The sequence below is a fragment of the Aspergillus aculeatus genome (assembly GCF_001890905.1).
Source record: "Aspergillus aculeatus ATCC 16872 unplaced genomic scaffold ASPACscaffold_5, whole genome shotgun sequence".
In the NCBI taxonomy this organism is placed as follows: domain Eukaryota; kingdom Fungi; phylum Ascomycota; class Eurotiomycetes; order Eurotiales; family Aspergillaceae; genus Aspergillus; species Aspergillus aculeatus.
The window spans coordinates 1,286,445-1,299,986 of record NW_017962980.1 but is presented as its reverse complement, the minus strand read 5'-3'; the positions used below and the strand labels follow the sequence as shown (position 1 = coordinate 1,299,986).

The 13,542-nt window shown below is 51.4% G+C and overlaps 5 protein-coding genes across 5 annotated transcripts; 2 read left to right on the top strand and 3 right to left on the bottom strand.

Moving 5' to 3' along the window:
- The first annotated feature begins 1,183 nt into the window (after positions 1-1,183).
- On the top strand, positions 1,184-2,981 carry ASPACDRAFT_116420 (glycoside hydrolase family 16 protein). The gene has a single exon (XM_020195984.1). The coding sequence runs from the start codon at positions 1,490-1,492 to the stop codon at positions 2,903-2,905; it is 1,416 nt and encodes a 471-aa protein (XP_020057911.1). The 5' UTR covers positions 1,184-1,489; the 3' UTR covers positions 2,906-2,981.
- A 308-nt stretch (positions 2,982-3,289) lies between these two features.
- Positions 3,290-4,091, bottom strand: ASPACDRAFT_41834 (SUMO protease ULP1; the record flags this gene model as incomplete). Its single annotated transcript, XM_020200993.1, has 2 exons — positions 3,290-3,302; positions 3,403-4,091. 2 exons carry the CDS (start codon positions 4,089-4,091, stop codon positions 3,290-3,292), a joined length of 702 nt encoding a protein of 233 aa, XP_020057910.1.
- Positions 4,006-7,496, bottom strand: ASPACDRAFT_1854943 (uncharacterized protein). Its single transcript, XM_020197416.1, has 3 exons — positions 7,013-7,496; positions 4,305-6,956; positions 4,006-4,236 (listed from the first exon to the last, which is right to left on the bottom strand). Exons 1-3 carry the CDS (start codon positions 7,055-7,057, stop codon positions 4,117-4,119), a joined length of 2,817 nt encoding a protein of 938 aa, XP_020057909.1. The 5' UTR covers positions 7,058-7,496; the 3' UTR covers positions 4,006-4,116.
- A 491-nt stretch (positions 7,497-7,987) lies between these two features.
- ASPACDRAFT_116418 (PAP2 domain protein) lies at positions 7,988-10,624 on the bottom strand. The gene is made up of 5 exons (XM_020195983.1): positions 10,221-10,624; positions 9,921-10,137; positions 9,054-9,821; positions 8,485-8,975; positions 7,988-8,401 (listed from the first exon to the last, which is right to left on the bottom strand). Exons 1-5 carry the CDS (start codon positions 10,273-10,275, stop codon positions 8,334-8,336), a joined length of 1,599 nt encoding a protein of 532 aa, XP_020057908.1. The 5' UTR covers positions 10,276-10,624; the 3' UTR covers positions 7,988-8,333.
- A 1,103-nt stretch (positions 10,625-11,727) lies between these two features.
- ASPACDRAFT_77290 (uncharacterized protein) lies at positions 11,728-13,467 on the top strand. Its single transcript, XM_020204927.1, has 3 exons — positions 11,728-12,280; positions 12,346-12,549; positions 12,609-13,467. The coding sequence occupies exons 1-3, from the start codon at positions 11,993-11,995 to the stop codon at positions 12,969-12,971; spliced, it is 855 nt and encodes a 284-aa protein (XP_020057907.1). The 5' UTR covers positions 11,728-11,992; the 3' UTR covers positions 12,972-13,467.
- The last annotated feature ends 75 nt before the right edge of the window (positions 13,468-13,542 follow it).

The window sequence follows — 13,542 nt, the reverse complement described above, 5'->3', positions numbered from 1 at the left end:
AGTCATACTAGATGACATTCTCGCATCTACCAGATCAAATTGGTGTGTCTCTGGCTGGGATTTAAGATAAAAACCGTCATGATGGCCATACACCGTGAACGGTAACTTATGGTACGGAGGGTGACAATACCAAAGGAACGGGAAGGTCGGGAGCTTGGCAGGCCCTACAAGCTGCAGCTGACTGCCTCCTGCTGCCTGCTGCCAATCACTGGGGGGAAAACTGATGTTTGCCACGCCGCCTTGGAGGGGGTATCCGCTTGCAGATTGGTTGCTCAGCCCTGTGCTGCCTCTCGTATCTACCGCTGCTTAGTGCAACCACAGGCCCTACGCCGTTCCCATACTGACTTCATACTGTATCATTCCCGTTCTATACCGACACTGGTTATTTGCGAAGAGCGCTTCGCAACTCTATAAGGGCCTGAGCAAGGATGACGAACACTGATTAACTAATTAGCTGAAACTCCGTACAACATTAAGCAACCTGATTTAGTGTCCCTAAAAAGTAGTCACATGATTTGCGCTTCGTCAGATGATAGTACAAGACCCCCCCTCTCGCTGTAGTGTCAGGTCGTAGCTATATCTACAGTACATTTAAATTGGTGCTTGGAAAGATATCTGAACAACGTCAAACAGCCGTATAAATAGTACCTCTAACAGCTATATAAGCAGGTCTACCAGTAGCTACGTAACTACATCCACGAATTTAGATAATCAGGCTCTAGGTTCAACAGCTATATTGATTCGTGCTTGATTAGGCCTACGGCTACTCAGAACATAAGGTCAAAAAAGCGTGGGTACGAGCCCTACTAAGCCCGCTGAGGGCGCTTTAACAATGCCTCTGGCCAAGGGAGGAGGCCGCAGGTGAACCGAGTAACTAACTCGTAATGGTTGTTCATCATAGGGGATTATTGCCGGTGGTATAGTGTGGATGCTCTGGCTTGAAGTATACCTGTCGGTGGTCATAGACCACTAACCTTAGTAGACACGAGCTATATAACGCATCTATAGTCTAACCAATAACTTAGTCTAGGTTCTTACAGTCCCACCGGCCATTGCAGCGACGGAAACACGCATGCAAACGTTGGGGGGTGCAGCTGTAGTTCCGAGGGGGCGTAATCCTCCATACAAACTGGGCCTCTTTATAAACTCCATGGCCGACCTACCAACAAATGCCACCAATATCGCGGTATGTTCCTTCTAAGTGTTGCAACCATCTGGCTCCCCCACAGTGGCTGTTTACAAGCTTATAACTACATCATAATCCTCCGAGCATGCGGCAAGTCACTGCACCAACGCTCCGCGCCTGCCTTCGGAAGTTTTGTCCGAGTATATACAAGCATGTCCATCATAACCGCATAGATCTCAATCCAAAAGGCCACGAAACAACCCCGTCGCCAGACAATCTGCAGTCTGCAGTCTGCAGCTCTATACTTACCCCACACAGTCACTCCTTCAGCATCCTTCCTATTCCTCCACATCCACCGCCACCATGAGACTCTCCTTGACCTCCATCCACGCCAGTCTTTCCCTGATAACAACACTAAGCAACGTACGCTGGACCACAGCATCGACATCTAAAAACAACACCCCGATCGACCCCCAGCAATGCGACTGCTACCTCATCTCCGGCCCCGACCCGGGCTACTTCACGCATTACAAACTGTGGGACTTTCGCAACGCATCGCAATTCCACCCACCCTCATCCTCATCCACAACCACCCAAAAGACCAACAACACCGACACCCAATACACAACGCACGACCTCCTCACGCAAACCCCCTTCAGCAAAGACTGGCACGTCCAAACCTGGCACCGCGCCGCCGACCCGCTCCTCTCCCCAATCTCCATGACGAACTCCGAATCCAACGTCTTCCTCATGCACCCCCTGCCCTCAGCCAACCCTCATCCTCCTCAAAACCAACCCCCAAGCGCAAGCGCAAGCGCAAGCAAAAGCTTCCTCGTCCTCCGCACGACGCGCTTCACAGACCACGCCTCCACCGCGGAGATCGAATCGCAAATCGGTCTAATCGACCACTGCTCGCTCCGGCTCTACATGCGCCTGATGTCGCGGGACACCGCGCACCACAATCCATTCCACCCCGAACCAAAACACAAACCCAACTTCGCATACCCGCCACCCAGCACCCCGCTCCCCCTCCCCTTACGCCCAGATCAAAGGACCGTTCCCAGCGGCACCTGTGCGGGCATCTTCACGTACCGCTCGGCGATCTGCGAATCGGACATCGAGATCCTGACGGCCGACAGCCCTTACACCATCCACTACGCCAACCAGCCTGACTACGACGCGGAGCACGACCGGATCATCCCGGGGGCGAGCGCGGTGGTGAACCTGACGCGGCCGTGGACGGAGTGGACGACGCATCGGTTGGACTGGTTGCGGACGGAGTCGCGGTGGTATGCGGATGACACCTTGCAGACCGTCAAGCGGTATCGCGTGCCGGACCGGCCTAGCATCATCGTCGTCAACCTGTGGAGTAACGGTGGGGAGTGGACGGGGGACCTGCGCGTCGGCGAGTCGGTCTACCTCGGGATTGAGTGGATGGAGCTGGTCTATAATCTCTCTTCTTCTGCTGCTGCTGCTGCTGCTGTCGACGCCTCTGCCTTTCCTTCCTCGCAGTCGGTGGCGTCATGGTCGTCCTTGGAACAGCAGAAGGAAAGTGACGAGGGTGGCAAGGAGGGGGATGATGTTCCCGGCTGGCGTAGTAGAAAGCAACATCGTCATCATCATCGTTATCGACCAGATCTGAATCTCGCGGCCATGGGCTTTAGTCAGTCGCGGGTGGAGGAACTACGCTATCATCAAGAGGATGGTCGTGAGACGAGAGGACCGTTGTCAGTTGGTCCATCGACCCACTGTCAGAGACCTTGTTGGGTAGATCAATGAAAGCATCCCTGGGCGCTCTTTCATAGCTGTATAGCCTTATTCTTACCGAGACTGAAGAACATGCTTTACTGTGCACCTTGATTTGGAAGAGAAAGTAGACTTGAGATAGTGTCATTGTAGAGGTGGTCGCCCGAGGTAATATGAGCGACACACGGGGAACACAGCCCTGCTATTTACATCAAGCATCCCCATTTCTTTCCATGCTCTCCACACTCAGAAACAAACGCATGTCAGGAGCTCAGGCTTCAACTGACGGGGTATCCGTACAAAACACAAACAGTCAACAGACGCTAACAACTCGCTTCACAAACATGACTCCAACCCAATGCAACCAAGACCTCATAATATGACGAACACTAACCATACATGCTTGCCCATCCCTATTCACACTTTCTTTCTTTTCTTTTTTTTTTGTTTTTTGTTTGTTTGTTTCCCCCCCCTGGTGCCGCCATCCCCGCCCCAAGTGGCCAGTCGAAGTGCTGACCGCGACCACTCACAGCATGACCCCCCGGCCCTGGACGGGATTGAAGTCCCCGTCCAGGCCTCCATTCATCAACTCCCCCACTATTTTCTGTCGCAGTAGTGGGGAGTCCGGAGCCCCATAGGATTGGGGCTCCAGGTTGATGGCGACGGCTTTCGCCGTCGACAGGAGGAAGACACCACAGTCGGACCCGTTGTCTTGCCGGGGAGACAGGGACGGCAGCACCTTCCACTCCGCCTCCACAAATCCCTCCCCCAGTTCCCCCCCCAGCCATGTTTTGATGAGATTTACATGGCGCTTATTGAGCCCCCCCAGGGAATCGAAGTGTTCGATGGTGCGATCGCACGGCTTGACCACGATGAGTGTCCAGTGAGATTTGTCATGGATAGGCACAAACACCGTGTCGACGTTGAGGAGGGTCTTGCCTCCAATCTTGGCCCGTGTCGCCCACCTGCGGACAGACTCGTATCCCTTGTCTCGCAAATTGGAAAAGAAAAAAGAATTGAATGCGTGGTATCGCGGCTTGTCATGCCGCCCAGAGTTGTTGTTGGTTCTTCGCAAGTAGTCGATAATTAATGCCATGTACGCGTTGATCACTTCGTCATTCAGCCACTCCAACGGTGTATAGCAGGTTGCCAGATCTCGTGTCGTCAATGTCTCTCCCGAAAGTGTAGTGGCGACCTTCCTTGATGGTGGCCCAGCCATGGTGTCTTCAAGACGTTTGATCCACTTAGCGCTTAGGGGTCGCACTGCGGGCCGCTCGAGGAGGATTCTTGCGGGTGGGCGTTGCTGGCTGTGCCTTCTTCTTTCCCCCTCTTTTTCCTCGTTTTCCGCCACGGTCGCTCTCCAGCTTTTGGCAAGAAGAGACTCAGTCCTGCCAACCGGGATAGGGGAAGGGGTAGGATAGAACATGCTTACCGCAGAAAGTGCTCGACCCATGGGGTGTTGCTCTGCCTCTTGTGTAGAGGGATCCTGCGAGAGCGTGTTGCTTTCCTGTGCAATAACAGATCTACCTTCATGGCTGACCACTTCATCAGCAGTCGTCTGATTGGTATTCACATGTTCGATATTCGTGTCTTCAATTCTCATGTACTCATTGCTCAACATATCGCGGGACGTAATCTCAGTGCTCAACATATCGTGGGACGTAACTTCAGTACTCATCAAATCGCGGGACGTGGTATCAGGAGCCAGAGGAGCGATGTTCTCCTTTTGCTCTTCATAGGTAATAGCTTTAGCATCGGTGTCTTCTTCGCTGGAAAGGATATTTCTCGCATGCGCATCGAGAAGATGCTGGAGATGTCCAATTCGTGCCCTTGGCGGTGACGGTGACGGTGTCCGTGGGGCAGGAGGCGCATTGCGAGGTGTTATGATACGCTCGCCTGTCACAGGCGAGTTAGGAAAGTGAACTTTGCGGGAGGGCTTAGGCTTTGGCGTATGCTTTTCATGATTGGCATCAGGAAGGCTGACGGTAGTCGCATCGACCACAGAAGACTTCGAAGATGAGGCCACAGCGTTACTGCTGGTCTTCAAAATACTTTTCGTTTTCACTTCTTGAGACTGTGCGATCTTGGGTCTTTGGGTAGCAGTCTCCTTCACCTCGGTGGAAGGAACGCGAATGGGTTGGAGATGATATGCTCCTCTCCTGTAGTTGATGCGCTTGAGTGGCATGGGATTTCCTGCAAAATGGGCTTTCATTGCCTCTGCGACTGCAAGACTCCCCACGAGAGCAGGTGGAAACATTTTTCGCACAAATGAGTCGCGGGTACGAGGGGGAGAGAAGGCCATCGGAGCTCGGTTCTTGGATTTCTTGGGAGGGTGGAAGGCGTCTTCGGATTCGGGTGCGGCACGTTTCAGAGACTTGGGCTTGGTGGCCGAACCAGAGCTGGGTGTATCTGAGGAATTGGAACGGCTAGACCAAAAGTTGAAACCACTAAAGTCAATCTCGACAAGTTCGAAAATACCGTCCGCCGGCGACGGCATTTCAACAGGATGGAGCGGCTCAGGAGTGGCATCCATCACATCAGAACTCAAAGCATCATCAACAACAACAGAAGCCGCGTCAAGCAACGGCATATCGGAATCGGCAGGTGGCCCTCTTCGGTGATCTTCAAGATCATGCTCATTTGTATCTCTGTGAAGTACTTGCTGAATGCGACGTTTGAATGTTCCAACAACATTCACAGCTCGTCGGGCGGTGATGGTAGCACGCTGACCTATATCATGACCAACAACACGCACAACTCTAGCGGTTTTGGTAGCACGCTGGGTGATGTGGTTACCAACACCACGCACAGCTCTAGCGGTGTTGTTAGCACGCGTGGTCATGTTGTTACCAACGACACGCGTCAAGCGCGCTGTCAACCCAGCCCAGCTTGAAGCAGATTCAAGAGCTTGCTCCGGTACATAGTTGTCAGTGAGGTCGGCAAACCGTGTTGCGGCTTGGGTTGTTTCCGGCCAACTGCCGGGTGGATGGACTTGGGGAGTAGCAGGAACATGCAGAGTAAATTCATGCGAGGGATGTTCGATACGTGCCGTATCTGAAACCAAAGTATGCATGTCCGTTGCCTCCTTCTGCTCAGGAGGTGGGCATGACTTGGCAATTGTTAGACCGTACGGAGTATTTTGAGATTGTTGCGGTCTATAAGGACATTCATCATCTTCATCAGATATCTCTAGTGGTCTCTTGCGAGTCGCGGTACTCGAGGAATCCTGCCCTTTGCCGGCCAAAAATGTGGCCTCAAGCTTCTTAAGCTTCTCTTCTTCTGTGCCAGGCATAGGGTGAAGGTGGACTCTTGGCCGACTGTGATAAAAGGTATTGTCCAGAGTGCTAGGTCCACCAGTGAGACCAAAGGGACGTGAAGCGAATCCATTTCGCGAAGTGCTGGGTGCATTGAGACCAAATGGACGTGGAGCGAACGCATTTCGCGAATTTCTGGGTTCATCGAGTGCAAATGGACGTGGAGCAAACAAAGTGCTGGGTTCATTGAGTCCAGATGGACGTGGAGCGAATACAGTTTGCGAAGTGCTAGGCTCAGCGAGTGCAAATGGACGTGGAACAAACGATGTGCTAGGCTCATTGAGACCAAAGCGTCGCGGAGCGAACGCATGTTTCGAAGTGCTAGGTTCATTAAGACCAAAGCTTTGTGGAGCAAACGCATTTTGCGAAGTGCTGGGTTTATTGAGTCCGAATGGACGTGGAGCGAGTATATTTTGCGAAGTGCTGGGTTCATTGAGACCAAAGCGTCGCGGAGCGAGTGCATGTTGTGAAGTGCTGGTTTCATCAACACCGAATGGACGTGGAGCAAATGCATTCCTTGAAGGTCCAGCTGATTCTGGTCCAGTGGGACGAAATAGAGGTGAATCAGGATTGTCGTACCGGCTTGTTGTTGGGAACCAGTCAGGGTCGCTCCGGCTGGGACGATGGATATTGCCCAACTTGGGTCGAGGCCCATTGGCGAGAAGTGAGGTGTTATCACGCATGAAGTTTGACTGAGCGGAGATGTTGATATCGGACAAACTGGGAGGAAGACGCCTAGTGGGAGGGTTCAGCCGAGCCATCTGTTCGCGCTAGGAATCGGTTAGTCCTGAAATTATGATTCTATCCTTGGGGCGGATGAGCTTACCTCGTGCTGCCACAATTCAGCGAATGGATCGAGAGGGCCAGACATTGTAATGTCAGCAGAGTGATATGATTGTGAGTTGTGTGAGTTCGGTGAAGAAAGCAGTGAGATGTGAGTTCAGTGAAGAAAGCCGTGAGATGTAAGTTCGGTGATGAAAGCAGTGATGTGAGTTCGGTGATAGAAGCAGTGACGTGAGTACGATTATGTGAGGTGTTGTGTTGTGTAAAGAGGAAGTGGAGAGAAACGAAGAGAGGTAGAAGGAGAGGTGGGTGGGAGGGAGGAAGGAAGAAGAGAAACAGAAACAAAAAAAAGGGAAGGCGCAATCACAACACGATCATCGCCATGGCAGGAACACTGTTGCCGAAATATTCACTGAGGTCGCGGTGCAAATTGGTGTTACATTGGAAGACGTGGGGTCCAGTGAATGTGGTGGGCGCAACTGGGGCAGGTAGAAAGAGCGAGGAGTGAATGAATCAGTACAGCCGCGATATGAAGTTATTGGGAAGACCGAGCTAGCTAGCTAACTAATAATACGGACGTACCCCGACGACGCCCGCCCGCCCGCCATTTTATGCTCAACCTTAGAGAGGCTTAGCGCCGGAAGCCTGACCCTCCCTCCGGGGAAAGATCACGTGAGGATATACCTCCGTGCCTACTCGACTTTTATACTCGAGTCTTGGTGATCAGAACGGCCACACTTAGCAGCCTCTTAATCAAGTTCTCTCGAAGTTACCAACGAGTACAAAGTAAACTGGCTACTATTGTAAGATCGACAACCTGCCAACGCGATTATGACCCTTTATCTTCAGGATAAGTTAAGGATCGAACCGGAAAAATCAGTGGTCCAAAATCCTCCAGTTTGCGAAGCGCTACCTAGGTACTTCTTAGTAGAGTCAGTCACGTAGAAGCGGTCCGCCACCACGAAGTGGACCAGAAAAGAGGTTGTTTTTGTATGTTAAAAATACTGATGAAAAGGTGACTCAACTTAATTCCAAAGCCTTCTATAATTATAAATAAAACTGAAAAGTCTGTATCTAAATACAGTTCTAATCATGTTAGGTAGTTTGATTTCATATGGGAGTCTGCGGAAAAGCAACAGAAGCTGTTAACACGGCTTTGCTTATTCGGAGAGGTGCTTGGATAGGCCTTGCTTGCTTCGGAAGGTGCTTGGAGATGCCTCAGGTAAAGAAAGAAGAGAGAAAACAAAATCGTATATACAGTAACAGAAATGTCAGCTATGTTACATCGCGGGCGTGTAAAGTCCGACGTGCTGGACTGAACCAGGAGACACAGTCAAACCGGGACTACACCCATGATCATCGTGCTAATAGGCCGCAAGGCCAATTTGCGAGAACAAGAGGGGGGCTCCCTCCATAACTATCCAAGCAATCCCTTTCGATCCAGAAATTGTCAGCACACTTAGCCAAAGCGAAGTCGCGGGTGCGATAATTCAAAGGGATCTTGGCAGGACCTACCAGAATACACCACCAGCTTTGTGACTACCTCTACATCATAGCGTACACGCGGGCGTTTGATCTGCGCGAAGAGTTCCTCTTCATCGGCCTCGAATCCAGCATCGAAATCGGGAAAGGGGACAGTGGATGAGTCCGCTTGGCTAGCATTGTCAGGAGACGTCGCAAGACCTAGAGCTCCCGTGCCCATCATGTGCTCATAGTCATTGAGCTTGGATGGCCGTCTTGACAGCTTCGGTGGCTGAGCCTCTCTGGCGGAGGAACCAGCCTGACCAACCTCGGTGGCAGGGGTAGCCTTATGGCCGTTGGAGAGACTCTCCCGCCTGCGCTTCTCACGATATGCCAATGCTTCATAGGCATCAGCCTCTGATTGAGGACCAACGGATATTGCTCGTCGTCTCGGATGGCGTATTGTGGTGAGGAATGATGGAATCTCGGATAAATTTGGGAGAACTTCATGATCCTTCAGATGCGCTGGAACACGGGAGTATTGCCTATCAAGTCAACCGGTTAGCTGTCTGTTTGAAAAGGTAGTCCGTTTCCTCCTCCTGAGCGAAAAAAAAACAACTTACGAAGCATTGGTGAAGAACCTCCGAGGAAGGATCAGCCCTAGCTTTTCAAGACCCCGGAAAACAGGTGGAAGAATCCGAAGCATGAAGGGTTTTGTCACTGCCCGCCAAACGAAGAGTAATAGGATTCCCAGGACCAGCCGAAGAGCAGTTTTTGTCATCTCCACCAATTCAAACTTGGGCGCAGGACCTGCTGCCGACTCATACCACCCCATCTTCGAGCGTGCCAAGTGCCAATAAGCGATTTGAGCACCGAGTGTCACTCCCGCAAAAGCCACGCTATCATCAAAGCATGGGCAGTCATCCGCAGGCTCTGGGTGCACACGGACCAGGGCCAAGATCAACAGAATAACTAGTGTGACACCTTTCCCTGTAGCAGCAAGGATATAATCGTCGATGGTAGGCCCATATGTGTACTGCAAATAGGCAAGGAAGCCACCTAACAGGCAACCGGTGACCACGTCGCAGAATCCATGCATCCCGCAATACAGGCGGCCCAGAACAATGGAGCTGACATAGACATATGTCAAAGCCTGAAGTGCCAAGTTCATACTAGAGCTAAGAGTACAATCCGGAGAATTGAGGAGGGAGAGAACATAGACTGCGACCGAAACGGCATTCGTAGAGTGAGTGGAAGGAAATCCATACTCCAGAGCCGCAGAGCCGGACATTGTTATGCGCTGGAGGGGTGGAGATAAAGGCCGAGGTAGACACAGGAGGTCCTTGATGAAGCCACTAAAGAATACACCGGAGGCCAATAGATGCACCATCCTAAACGAGAGCCAAGTATGTTAGCGATACGTAGCTATCAGGCGCAGAGTCCCCCGGCGCCGAAATAATCGGTCGTAACATCCAATCGAGAGCACGTACCCACGTCCCAAGCTTGCATAACCGCACCAGAATAGAATTGGGAGGAAAACCATGAAGAAGGTGTGTGTTCCTAGGTTGGCCGTGAACGCAAAGTATGAATCCAGAGTCGGAGTTCGGGTTTTCTCCTGGCACCAGGCGAGATATGGTGTTTCGAATCGAATCAATGGAAGCAATTTTTGTCGTGGCCAGTAACGCCAAAGAGGAAGCTGGTTGCGATCTACTCAAAAGCACAGGTCAAGCCACTGTTAGTGTTGGACAAAGAGACTGACTTTTGATAGGACAAGTACTGCACAAACATACAATGATTGAGACTTCTCAGACCAGCGTCTGGCTGGCCATTTTTGCTGTGAGCCATTTGCGATGGCTGGTGCCCAAGCAGGCAAGCGTGTAAAGCTATCAAAGTGATGAGATGATTGCGATTCCCTCCATGTGGTTTTTTTTCCGTTTCCTGGCGGACAGATTCCCTTAGGTTCTCCGACCGCCTTGGGTGATCATTAAGGCTTCCGAGAGACTCGAATAAGACAAAATATAGAGATAATGCCTTGAGTGGTCGGGGCGAGGAAGGTGGGGAGGGCGGTTAGACACAATTTTAACGTCGATTAAGGAGAGAAATCAGAGCCAGCCTGGAGGTATTATTACGACTAGATTAGACTACTTGTCCCGCGGACGCGAACAGTCACTTATCAGAATCGTGTTGGCGGGATTTGGCGGTCAATGCGCCCGCCGCCAATTCGAATCTCCAGGAAGAGCCCCAAATGGCCAGGGACGTGCTGCAAAGTCACGTGTCAGACCGTTTTACTTGCATAATGGACCTTTGAAGTCTCCATAAATACTTGATGGATAGACAGACATCTACTAATCATGTTTGAACCCCCATATCAAAGTCGGGTCGTGCGAACAGCCCGTGAAGGATCAAGATATCCATGATATATATATCATGTGTGATGAGACTTCTTGGAAACTCCGTCCCCCCTCACACAGAAAGCGTGGCCTACTGAGGAGCACTGGGCAGAATTCAAGGCTCCAAGTATGAGACAGCAGCCGGGACCAAGTTACGTCACAAGTGATTGATTCCAGTCCTACTCTTGGTCGGAAACTGTCACAACGGTTACGGGGTGAGGCAATTACGCAAGGAACCGAGCTGACAGACGCCATCCCATCTAATCAACCAACAGATCGGAGTCAGCCCTGGCACTAGGAACTAAACCCGATCTAAAGATCGGAAGTGATTTGAAGGACAAAGGAGTTGGCAAGAACCAGAGTACCCTAGGTACAGTACTACGTACTGTACGGGACCACATGGGAGAGACACAGCTTGGATGGGATGGAGCCTTGGTTCTAGCCCAGTCAGAGTCCACCAATTCAAGGAACTGGATGAGATGTGACGAATCTGCTAAAAATAAACATTGAAGATGAAGCACCCACCATGTCAAGAAAAAAAAACTCACAGGGGACAAGAGATGAGCTGAAACTGTCCTGGACTTCCTCAGAAGTAGGGAACTACTTGACAGCGGAAACGGTGCGTCATTTGTCCCGCCGCGTTGCCATGGCAGCTCATCGGCCGGTAAACATCGGTCTGGCGGTTTCATGTCAGCCGCAATGGGGCCTCGTAGCAGCACCGGCACTAGCAGCAAAAGCAGCCCGCCCCATCAATGGCTCTTCGACCATCGGTCCCCGTATTAGAGGATTCGATCTCGAAGCCTGACATCCCTTCCTCCCTTTTTGAACTTCTTCGTGCTGGTTTCGCGTATTGTCTTTCACGTTCTCTTTCCCAACCACCCCTCCTCCTCCTCCTCCACCTCCACCTCCGCCTCCACCACTATAATCGATCTCCTCCTTCGTGCAGCAACCTCGCAGCGACGTGTCGACTTTGGAGCCTCATTCTCACAATAAGGGAAATTCCATAACTACCTACCATATTTCAAACCTCTTGGCTTTGCAATCGGGCAACCAGGTGGATCTTTAATAGTGATAATTGCCTGGAAGCATTTCCTGACCGACACTTTGCCCCCCCCCCTCCCTTCCGGAACGACTGGATACCTACATTCCATCAATTTTCCTATTCCGACATCATGTCAGGTACCATGTATGATGACCAAGCTTATGCACCCTCGCGTCGTCATTCACTCGCAACTCCTCCTCAGTCCATGAATCCGCGACAAAGCCGGACGCGCAGCCAGAGCGTCAGAGTCAGCAACGGCACCGTCAGCACAAACACCAGTGTTTCCAGCGGAAGGATGTCAGAAGCCACGAATATTACGCAGCCTCCGGCATATTCCAAAAAGTTTGTGGTGGTGGGCGATGGCGGCTGCGGAAAAACCTGTCTCTTGATAAGTTATTCGCAAGGTTATTTCCCGGAGGTAAGTGCCTGACGGTCTCTGCGGCGGCTCGATTCTTCCGATCCCAACTGACCCCCCCGGCTCAGAAATATGTTCCTACGGTGTTCGAGAACTACATCACGCAAACAACCCATCGGGCTTCCGGAAAGACAGTCGAGCTCGCTCTGTGGGACACTGCTGGCCAGGAAGAATATGATCGTCTACGTCCATTGTCGTATCCAGAGACAGATCTCCTGTTTGTTTGCTTTGCTATCGATTGCCCCGCCTCGCTAGAGAATGTGATGGATAAGGTATGCTTGACTCTGGCCCACCGTCTGCAATTAGTGGAAGCCTCTGACAATATACATAGTGGTATCCTGAAGTCTTGCATTTCTGTCCAACTACCCCGCTCATACTAGTGGGCCTGAAGTCGGATCTGCGCAATAAGAGAACATGCATTGAGCTGCTTAAAACCCAAGGACTGACGCCGGTAACGCCCGAACAAGGCGAAGCAGTGGCGCGTCGTATGAATGCCTCGTACGTGGAATGCAGTAGCAAGGAGATGCGCGGTGTTGACGGTGTATTCGGGCTTGCAGTCGATATTGTGGTCTCCGCCGAAGAACAAGACTGCAATGACCGTCAGACGTCCAGCGCTGGCAGCAAACCCCGAGTCGGGGGCGGCGGCGGCGGCGGCGGAAAGAAGGTCAAGAAGCGGAGCTGCAAAATCTTGTAACTGGTTGGCTCGCTTTATCTCTTTACTGGCTCCTCAACTGGTATATTCCCATACACCCTTACCATCCCAGCATTTCATTTCCCCTTTCACGCTCATGCCACACACAAGCCTGGTTGCTTTGACGGCTTCACCGACTCTTTTCACATGTGATACGAAATAGCAAAGCGAGATGGAGCCCGGCCATGTTTGGCACCCTCCGCTTGACTTTTTGATGTTGGTTCTCAGTCCACTTGGGCTCGTATTTGTTTCTTGAAATTTGCCGGCGGCTTTCTGTTTATCCAATCGCCTCTTACGTTGTTATACCTGCTTGGCCTTTATGACCTTTCCCATAAACTACGGCTGTCTCAATCATCTCACGCTCCTGTTCCCTTCTTTCTATTCCTTGAATGCTTTATGTCTGTTATGAGCACGGCCATATGGCCTCTATTCGTTATGCATGGGACGGGTGTTTTCTTTTTGGCGCAAGCGACATCCCATGTAACTGAATCCGAACACCATCCCCAAAAAATTGCTGGGAAATCATCCAGTAACTCATTCAGCTCTTTGGAAAAGAACAGGATAACCTGTGACC

What these genes read in the sequence shown, in the direction of transcription:
- ASPACDRAFT_116420 (XM_020195984.1), top strand. Translation starts at nt 1,490, where the DNA reads ATGAGACTCTCCTTGACCTCCATCCACGCCAGTCTTTCCCTGATAACA.
- ASPACDRAFT_116418 (XM_020195983.1), bottom strand. Translation starts at nt 10,275, where the DNA reads ATGGCTCACAGCAAAAATGGCCAGCCAGACGCTGGTCTGAGAAGTCTC. An exon ending in TCTGAGAAGTCTCAATCATT is followed by an intron (nt 10,138 to 10,220) that starts GTATGTTTGTGC and finishes GCTTTTGAGTAG; the next exon opens with ATCGCAACCAGCTTCCTCTT. An exon ending in TATGCAAGCTTGGGACGTGG is followed by an intron (nt 9,822 to 9,920) that starts GTACGTGCTCTC and finishes GCTCTCGTTTAG; the next exon opens with GATGGTGCATCTATTGGCCT.
- ASPACDRAFT_77290 (XM_020204927.1), top strand. Translation starts at nt 11,993, where the DNA reads ATGTCAGGTACCATGTATGATGACCAAGCTTATGCACCCTCGCGTCGT. An exon ending in CGCAAGGTTATTTCCCGGAG is followed by an intron (nt 12,281 to 12,345) that starts GTAAGTGCCTGA and finishes CCCCCGGCTCAG; the next exon opens with AAATATGTTCCTACGGTGTT. An exon ending in TAGAGAATGTGATGGATAAG is followed by an intron (nt 12,550 to 12,608) that starts GTATGCTTGACT and finishes CAATATACATAG; the next exon opens with TGGTATCCTGAAGTCTTGCA.
- ASPACDRAFT_1854943 (XM_020197416.1), bottom strand. Translation starts at nt 7,057, where the DNA reads ATGTCTGGCCCTCTCGATCCATTCGCTGAATTGTGGCAGCACGAG. An exon ending in CTGAATTGTGGCAGCACGAG is followed by an intron (nt 6,957 to 7,012) that starts GTAAGCTCATCC and finishes ACCGATTCCTAG; the next exon opens with CGCGAACAGATGGCTCGGCT. An exon ending in TGGGTCGAGCACTTTCTGCG is followed by an intron (nt 4,237 to 4,304) that starts GTAAGCATGTTC and finishes TCTTGCCAAAAG; the next exon opens with CTGGAGAGCGACCGTGGCGG.